The 9,801-nt window shown below is 35.9% G+C and overlaps 1 protein-coding gene across 2 annotated transcripts; it reads right to left on the bottom strand.

Moving 5' to 3' along the window:
* Nucleotides 1-284: 284 nt before the first annotated feature.
* Nucleotides 285-1,976, bottom strand: LOC125669389 (uncharacterized). Of its 2 annotated transcripts, XM_056161295.1 has the most exons (5): nucleotides 1,921-1,976; nucleotides 1,440-1,506; nucleotides 693-1,349; nucleotides 504-635; nucleotides 285-393 (listed from the first exon to the last, which is right to left on the bottom strand). In XM_056161295.1, the coding sequence occupies exons 2-5, from the start codon at nucleotides 1,498-1,500 to the stop codon at nucleotides 383-385; spliced, it is 861 nt and encodes a 286-aa protein (XP_056017270.1). In that variant the 5' UTR covers nucleotides 1,501-1,506; nucleotides 1,921-1,976; the 3' UTR covers nucleotides 285-382. The 2 variants fall into 2 exon arrangements, with proteins under 2 accessions (XP_056017270.1, XP_056017269.1); XM_056161294.1 differs by having other exon boundaries at nucleotides 504-1,349; nucleotides 1,921-1,975.
* Nucleotides 1,977-9,801: the final 7,825 nt, after the last annotated feature.

The following is a 9,801-nucleotide window of genomic DNA, read 5'->3' as shown; positions in this document are numbered from 1 at the left end:
GTAGATTCCAATTTATTCAAATCATAGCCCTGTAAAGACGAGACGACAATAGGGGATCAAATTTTAACAATATAATATGATGAAAGTAATCTGCATCATTGATACTTGTTCTCTTGCAAAATTAACATTTTATACGATCGGTTAAATAAAACAAATTATTTGCGGCCTTTCTTTGAAGCTTGCGTCAATGTGTTTCTTGTGAAACATTCTGTTATACAAAATTCGATCAATAGTCCAGTTTTAACAATACTGGAACCACCTTAAGCAAAATTAATACAAGACAATTTGGGCATCATTTGTTTATTCCACAACCTAACAAAAAAGCAAATCACATGAAATGCAAGTTCAAGGCCAAATCCATCTCAGTCAATCCGGGAACAGTTTAGTAAAAACCTAAAATAAAAATATAGTAAAACTTTTCTTTTTCAAAATCTTGCTTTGGAATTTTTAGAAAAAAACTATCATAACCTTTGAGCAATTATCAAAAAAAAAAATAAGGTTACCAAGTTTCTTTCTGCCTCCAATTCTTCCTCCTATTCCTCCTCCAATTCCTCCTCCTATTCCTCCTCCAATTCCTCCTATTCCTCCTCCAATTCCTCCTCCAATTCCTCCTATTCCTCCTCCAATTCCTCCTCCTATTCCTCCTCCAATTCCTCCTCCTATTCCTCCTCCAATTCCTCCTATTCCTCCACCGATTCCTCCAGGACCACCTCCGATACCGCCAGGACCACCACCTAAACTGCCGCTGCTCAGGAAGGAACTACCGCTAGAAAAACTGCTAGATGAGAGTCCGCCTGGGAACCCACCACTTCCAGATCCGGGGAAAGATCCACCGGGGAATCCGCCGGAGGAAAGTCCGCCTGGGAATCCACCGCTAGGAAATCCGCCACTTGGGAAACCGCTTCCGGAACCGGGGAATCCGCCGGAGGAGAGTCCGCCGGGGAATCCACCGCTAGGAAATCCGCCACTTGGGAAACCGCCTCCGGATCCAGAGAAAAATCCAGATCCACTTGAGAAACTCAGAGAGCTTCCTCCTCTACCACCGGGAAATCCTCTGCTGCTTCCTGGGAAACCACCACCTGGGATATATCCTCCTCCGATTGGGGTTATGCCGCTACCGCCCCCTATAATTCTACTTCCGCCAATACCGCCTGGGAATCCGCCAGATCCAAATGAGAATCCTTGAGGAATGATGTGCAATCTGATCAAGTATTGGTAATACTGAATGTATTGTACAGAGTTGGGACCGTACACAGCGTACAAGTAGTAGAGGTATTGGACGTAGATGACATAACGATATCCACTGTTGGGGTAGGTCGGGGCTGGATAGCTTGGTTGTGAGGGGTAACCTGTGAAAGTAAAGAAACGGGCATGTAATACAAAAATGTTCTATTGAACACGGAACTTATCAAGGATTCAGAGAAATTCTGCAGTTATACCTGTGCCATAGGTTGCCGCCACGTATGTGGCCATTAACAGAAAACAAACTTCCTTCAACATGGTGATCTACAAAATAAATAACCATTAATTAGATATTGTTTGTCTTTGTGTTAGAGAAAGATTTGCGTTCGAAAATTTAAATATAAGATTGATTTGCAATTATTTATCCGATGAAAGAAACTACACACATGTAATTTAGCAATGCCAATTTGTATAAAACTACAACAAATCATATTCAATTAAGAGACCATCACGATCTCGTGTGCAGCACCAATCAGCGTGGAACCAGTTTATGAACTGTGGTACCTACATATTTTTAATAGGCAGCTTTACTGGACGTTCCAATAAGAATCTCGTTTTCATTTTTGATAAGGTAACTATTAGTTAGTGTGAATATATAGTAAGAACGTTAAAGATCACAAAATTATTTGAAATAATATTGATTTAATTTAATGTGAACTGATAAGAAAAGCATTTTACCTGTTTGTTGGTCCTTCTCTGGGATGTTGATTCAAACTGTGATGGTTCAGGAGAGCGGTCCCTTTATATACACACCGATCAACGACCTGGCATCAGTTCGGTACAAAAAGCTTTGATTGATTCTGATGACTCGTACTATTCCGAACACGGAAGTCAAAACTTAAATATCAAAGAAATGCATGTCCAAACAATTGTTTAAATGAACGGACATGTACAAATAAACATCAATTATATCGTTATTATGTAACGGACATAAAAATCTTTACTTCATACAGTTACAAGTTTAGAGAATTTCGCAATAATATTCAATTTCATCATTGATTTCTTGAATTTGACGAGGAAATAACTACTTATAAATTTGTAGGGATGGCTTTTTTAAACAAAGTTAGATCATTCAGTTTTGCCACGTCCTCGTCTCTCAATAAAACGGGTCTTATGTTTCATTCATTGAGGCAGACCTTAGGTTTGGATTGTGCGAACAGTTCTACACTAAAAACGTTTCTACTGCCGCATGATGTAAATCTCTTTGTGCTGGAATCAAATTTTTGGTTAGGAAAATCAAAGATTGAGGGCAAAAGACATCATAGAAAAAAACATGAATATACCCGACTCATGTTGAAATCAGTTCTTAAGAGAGTTCAAGTAAAATTCGATGGATCTTGCCTTTTACATTTAATTCGACATGGAGGGTTTTGTGTGTTTTGGTGGCTGTTTCACACGTGGCACGTCTGTTTGCCACGAACAGTTTCATCTATGTTGAAACAGTACGAACGTTTTAACTGTGTTTTAGCTTCATTGAACAAAAGGCAAGTCAGAATCAACATTATATGGGGGTATTTTCACCAGAATCAACATTATATGGGGGTATTTTCACTTTCATTTTTTATTCCTTTGATAAATTGTGTTCCTTTGTTAGGTGAAACAGTAATGGCTGAATAATAAAGATTTTCATTGAGAATTTATGAGTTGTTGAATACTCCTACAAGTAAGAGCCTTGGTTAACGTTACCAAGCTCCCTATATACCTCGGACTCTTGCATCCGAACGCCATTTTTAACGAGCTCGTTCCGACTGATATTGGTAGAAAGGATTTCTAAGTAAAAGCTACACAAGTACATCAATCTATAGGTACTAAAATCCTGTATTGTCATTGAATAGTTGTGGTCTAATCAGCTAATTCCTAAAATCGGTTGGATATATCAAAACTGCATATATTTAATCCCATTCGAATCGGTGCATAGGATTTGTTATGAGTTGACGTCAATTCAGTTGGGTTTTTTTTTTTTTTTTTTTGGTTTTTTTTGGAACGATTTTTCAGAAAAGGTTGAAAAGTTCAATATGACATAGTTTTTCAAAAACATGTCTTTTTTGAAAACCAAACATTCTTTTATCTTTTATCATGCTTATAAGAAATTCGTACACATCTTTTAATTATTATTCCTACTTTCCCGAAAGTTTCCTTGCCTCTGTTGCATGGGCTCAATTTTCGTTTTGTTACTTTTTTATATTTCATTCTGAATTGTTAACTCAATCGCCTTCACCTTGTATATTGGATTTCGTTTTTGAAATATTGATGATCGAGTGCTGTGATTTATGTCACACATTTTATTTGGGTTATATAAAGTTAGACAAGGATGAAACATGACTTTGTGAACCTCAAATGGAAGTGGAATACATCTGACGTTTCGTTAAGCAAGATATTCCCAGGGAAGTGGTTTCAGTGATGAGAATGGATGCTAGAGGTTCTGCGGTAATAAAGATGAATATACGAAATGAGATGAAAATAAATGGCAATAAAAATATAAAATACAGATATACATGATACCAGTATCGTCGTCGATAAACCTCAAGATGGCTGGAATAGGCTGTTGTGTAGTGTAGGTAGTTTCGATATTCAGATTAAGGGGGTGTTTTATTCTTGTTGCTGTTTTCGATGTTGGAGCGGGGTTGCCTGTTTATTTTCTCGGTGCTGTTGATGTAGTTATATTTACTGGTAGTTTTTTCTTTGATTTTGTTTTGTTACTTTAATATGAGTCTTTTTCTTGTTGTTTCTGTTTATTTCATTATTTTATTTATTTATTTTTGCTGGACAATATCTATGCATGTGCAAAATTGTAAATTATTAAATTACATAATGAATTACTAACTGGCCACGGAAGTAACCGTCTTCATTTACAGTGACCATGTGGATGTGATGACAAAACTTGTGAGATTGCTATTTAGAAAGGAAAAACCACACCAAATAGCCCTAGACAAAATGGCATTTATGTCTACACTTCCTACATTTCAACCAAAACATCTCCATACTGTTTCACAATGAAAAAAATTACAGATGTAATTTATAATGATGCTGTCATATCTAAACAGAAAGTCAAAAAATTTAGATGGCAGGTTCACTTTGTTCAAGAAACAGAATTACTGGTGATGCTTGACACTACGTGACAGGACGAAAGGGTTATGTATCGATATTGCACATACATGAGTACTTTGAATTGTCATCAGCAAACGTGGCCATTCTAGAAAAAATGTCACTGTTTATAAAACAAATTGAAAAAGTAATTTGTTCACATTGTTTTCTTCATGTTGACAATTAATGTAGTGCAATGCAAATGTTGTGTATTTTATTAATCTATAAGCGAATGAATGATTTCTTTAAAGGTGGCATCCTTAATCTCATGTGTCTATCTTTTACCATCATTTCAAAGATAACCATCGACGTAAAAACATTGTACATGTTGAAGCTGGGTTTTGAAGTTAGGGTGACGTTTTAATAAATGCTTGAACCTGTGTTTGAAAACAGGTGTAGGGAAAAATATGTTTGAAATTTTTACAAATTCTACAGTTATAGCTACGTATCAGAGCTACAGTTCTACATGTATAGCTACGTATTAGAGCTACAGTTCTACATATAGCTACATATTAGAGCTACAGTTCTATAGCTATGTATTAGAGCTACAGTTCTATAGCTACATATTAGAGCTACAGTTCTATAGCTACATATTAGAGCTACAGTTCTATAGCTACATATTAGAGCTACAGTTCTATAGCTACATATTAGAGCTACAGTTCTATAGCTACTTATCAGAGCTACAGTTCTATAGCTACGTATTAGAGCTACAGTTCTATAGCTACATATTAGAGCTACAGTTCTATAGCTATGTATTAGAGCTACAGTTCTACATATAGCTACATATTAGAGCTACAGTTCTATAGCTACATATTAGAGCTACAGTTCTATAGCTACATATTAGAGCTACAGTTATATAGCTACGTATTAGAGCTACAGTTCTATAGCTACGTATTAGAGCTACAGTTCTACATATAGCTACGTATTAGATCTACAGTTCTATAGCTACATATTAGAGCTACAGTTCTATAGCTATGTATTAGAGCTACAGTTCTACATATAGCTACATATTAGAGCTACAGTTCTATAGCTACATATTAGAGCTACAGTTCTATAGCTATGTATTAGAGCTACAGTTCTACATATAGCTACATATTAGAGCTACAGTTCTATAGCTACATATTAGAGCTACAGTTCTATAGCTACGTATTAGAGCTACAGTTCTATAGCTACTTATTAGAGCTACATTTCTATAACTACGGATTAGAGGTACAGTTCTATAGCTACGGATGAGAGGTACAGTTCTATAGCTGTATATTTTGATGCTGAGATTATGTAGAATCCTGTCATTAAGTGATTTTATATGAACTCTAATAAATGAAGTTTCTATCTCCTCAATATTTTACTTTATTATATAGCTAATAAATAGTCTATTATAAAATCTGCGTAAAATTTAGAGAATGTTAGCGTTCAATATCCTGAGAATTTATTGAACGCTAACTTTGCATTGGGTAAATTGTGTGTGCCCGAAACATTCCGAGTATGAGCGTTCAATATTGACCTTACCATAGGTAGCAGGGGACAGTTTCGCACTATAGGCCCGTCAACTTTTTCAAAAAATGGAATTACCCTGTATTTGAAGTGATATTACATGTGTAAAAATGTATACAATAATTTTAGGATGCATGTCAAATGTAGCTGAGTGCTTAGTAAAAATGTTGATATACAACATGTAGGTGTCACCATGATTCCTAGCATATAGATGGGTGCAAATACGAAACTAAGACACGTGGTCAGTTGCTGAAGAAATTCCGGTGAAAACATGCAGGGTCTAGCAAAAGGTCTGTAGCTGTGAGGGAAGGTGGATGGCCCCATATGAGAGGTAGATTTTTGAGAAGGGCAGATAGGGTTCTTGATTGTGCACAGTGTCTAAATCCCCATGTTTGGTACTGTGATGGTGTGGGGGTGGTGCGGATTAGCCCAAATGAGGGAAAATCAAAGCAAAAAAGGGGAACCTGCTCAGAGCATGTTTTGTGCACCAGCACCAGTATTTATAGATTACATGTAATTTAGGGTCATAATTTATTAACTACACTAATATGAAATACAAGTATTGACATAAAAGGGAAATATGATTTTTCATTAGTCTGTCATAATCTGACTTTGGTGTATACCCCCTATCCACATGTTTCAAAACCAAAGAAACTGTCCCCTGCCACCATAACGACGTAAACAGCCAAATTAATGGCAGACGACAGTCCTCCGAATCTGATAGAGCCGGTATTTGAGTATCTATTGCACTAAAAACAAATATTCATTTTATTTACTAGAACAAAATGTCCCCATTCACAAAATCAGTTTGCTTCATGCATCAATGACGAGTTTGATATTGAACAATTAAGAAATGCATGCTCAGTTTGCTGATATTGCACACTTTCACCATAGATGCCAATGTTGATGAATTATCGTCGATTTTGGAGTATTTTGCACGAAAAGGGATATAATTTAACAACTAAATACTTTAGTTATATAATAAAAAGGTTATTGAACTTATTTTGGTGAATATTGGCACTCGCAAGCTTGTGCATTTTGACAGCCAAGTCGTGTCAATATTCACCAATAGAAGTTCAATAACCCTATAATACTATACAGGTTTGATAGTAAATAAATAGATGAAAAGGTGAAGATAACGAACAGTGATCAATCTCATAAATCCTATAAAGAAAACAATATAAGAGGAGCGGAAACATGGATTCCTGTTCACACCAGAGGCAGATCATAAATTCATACGCAGCTTATACATAAATTGGGAATAAATTCACACATTCATGCGTTTTGTTTTGCTATGAAAAGGGTAAATGTTAATCTGGAAAAAGATATAAAATTTAAGAGATTTTCATATGGCTTTCCATTCAACAGACACAATACTGTCATCTTCGTCATTTGTATTGACAGGATTTCATAATTATGTTATTTTGAACTGTTGCATTTAATTAAAATTTTATGGCAAATTTTTTTCCTTTCGTGAACAAAAAAAATCCCACCAGCCTTACGACCTCTTCCTGACGAGTAAACTTTAACTTATCCATCCCCTACCAAAACATCTAAAAGACATCTGAAACACGCCATGCTTGAAAGTACGAACTGAAATAAATGTGTTCAAACAAAAATAAGCTATTGGTAAACATATTTGAAATATTCATTCCTTCAAGAATTCGACTACATTTTCTCACCATCCATCAAGTAAAACGTGAGGAATTATTAACAAAGGACACACATTCATATAAAGATACAGAGATCTCAAGTATTTTACACTTTTCACAATGCTTCACAATGATAAGGACGTGTGAATTTCCTTCAAACATACGTGCATACAAAAATAACTGTAACACACTAAAATTAAAAACAAAAGGTGGCAGGAAAATACAACGGCCACAAACCAATGACCATTTTACGTAAAATTTATGTAACATAACATAAACCCCATTTTGCCCAAAATCTTCAATTCACCATGATGAAATTCGACATTTACATTGTCGGAATGTAAGATTTAAAGCAAAACTTCCTTAAAATTGCAGCAAGATCCTTTCAATCTTCATCAGCATACCGCAAGTGTGTTGTTCATTCCCAATTTGTCTATCATAATGCACCGCCTTTCTGAATAAGTTTTTTCCGGGAGGTGGGAGATGCCAGTTGGAATTGATTTGACACTCCATGTGCTATTGTTCATTCCTAAGTTGTCTATAAAAATCTCATAATCCCAGCTAAAAATATCTATTGGTTATTTGTTGATTAACCCCTTAATGCGCCACGTTACGAATTTCAACCAACGCCTTCACATAAAAAGATGATATAGCTTGTCTAAAAGATTTTTTTTCCCCACATATTCAGAAAATTGAGAAAAACGCAAATATTTAATTTCATATGGAACAAAACTGATAGGATAAAACGGAATACCATGATTGGAAGAAAGGTGAAGATAACGAACAGTGATCAATCTCATAACTCCTACAAGCAATACAAACTAGATAGTTGGGCAAAAACGGACCCCTGGACACACCAGAGGTGGGATCAGGTGCCTAGGAGGAGTAAGGATCCCCTGTCGACCGGTCACACCCGCCGTGAGCCCTATATCCGGATCAGGTAAACGGAGTTATCCGTAGTCAGAATCAGTGTGCCAAAAATGTTAAAGATGAAGGGTTAGATATAACAGATGCTGAATCGAAGATTAAAGCCCTAAAGGCCTCGTAGGTCCGCAAATTGAAAGAGACAAAACATCTTATGGTTGACTGAACTGTGTGAGTTCCATATAAATGTGAAACGAATTTTATTTTCCTCAGTAATCCTTTGTTATGACTATACATAAACTGTTGACGTAAGATTACTCACTCAGAATATTACGTGAACGACTTAATTTGGAGCTGGGAGGGAACATAATAAACTGGTTCCCCGCTGATTGGTGCTACACACAAACACCGGGTCAGCGGCCGAAATGAACCGATTTCATTGGTAAATTGATTCACCGTATACATTCGCAACGTAGTGTAGTTGACTGTGGTGTCATAGCTAGCGTCGTTGTTGTTTTGAAATGAACTCTCCTTATTCGCGTGAGATAACGCTACAGCTCAAATCCTGGCTCTCTAAAATTAGCGCTGACCTGTTGTACATGAGAGAAGCGAGGTCAACAGGGTACCAGTGTAGGAACATAATACACGTATTTACTAGTCTGGATCATCCCGGCGTTTGTATATACGTCGACTTTCCAGAAGATGTGGGGTACATAAACGTCGGGATGATCCAGACTAAATACTTACAGAATGCTTTATAATCATTACATATTGGGTTCTCTTTACAAGATCATGGAACCACAAAGATTATTTTCTATCAATAGGAAAAGATTTGGCCCTTGAAGGGTTAAGGAATAAATTTATCATTTTCTTAATTCTTTCATACAGATGCATGGAGCAAACAAAGCAAAAAACGAACAAAATCCAAACGGCGGAAATGCCAACAGTGAGAATCTACAAGATCCAATTCTGGACGTAAAACTTCTGGAGTATTTGAACATATATACAATAGATTGGAATGTTGCATAGCATATTGCTAAGTATATTGCTTAAATGATCTTGGTGCTGATGACCACTATCAGCACACTCTTAAGTGTTGGGCATCGGTCTGTTTTATGTTGAATTTCATGAGGATGTTTGTTCTTCGGCATGACAGTCATCAGGAAATATTGCAAAATAGATTTTATGATCAATATATAATATGATTTATTGCAAAGTTGGAGACAGATGGCATTGAATTTGATTTTTGCACTTAGCCCTCGACATTTCAAAATTGCGCTTTCTGTGATTCGCATGATTAAATATCTATAACAGATATACTATGAAATAAAGTTAAATAATCTAATTTTACAAACCTAGCAACAGAAATATTCATATAATTTCTTTTTGTATTCGTTGTGACATGAAAAAAACCCGCCACAAAATATAGTTACTTAAGAATATTTTATGTAGCATAATTTTTTAAAAT

This window comes from Ostrea edulis, chromosome 4 (assembly GCF_947568905.1).
Source record: "Ostrea edulis chromosome 4, xbOstEdul1.1, whole genome shotgun sequence".
In the NCBI taxonomy this organism is placed as follows: Eukaryota; Metazoa; Mollusca; class Bivalvia; order Ostreida; family Ostreidae; genus Ostrea; species Ostrea edulis.
The sequence above is the reverse complement of the archived record's forward strand: the minus strand, read 5'-3'. Positions and strand labels throughout refer to the sequence as shown.

Excerpts from the sequence above, each read along its gene's own strand:
- LOC125669389 (XM_056161294.1), bottom strand. The coding sequence starts at position 1,500 with ATGTTGAAGGAAGTTTGTTTTCTGTTAATGGCCACATACGTGGCGGCA. Across the intron at positions 1,350-1,439 it reads GGCGGCAACCTATGGCACAG|GTTACCCCTCACAACCAAGC; the intron begins GTATAACTGCAG and ends TTACTTTCACAG.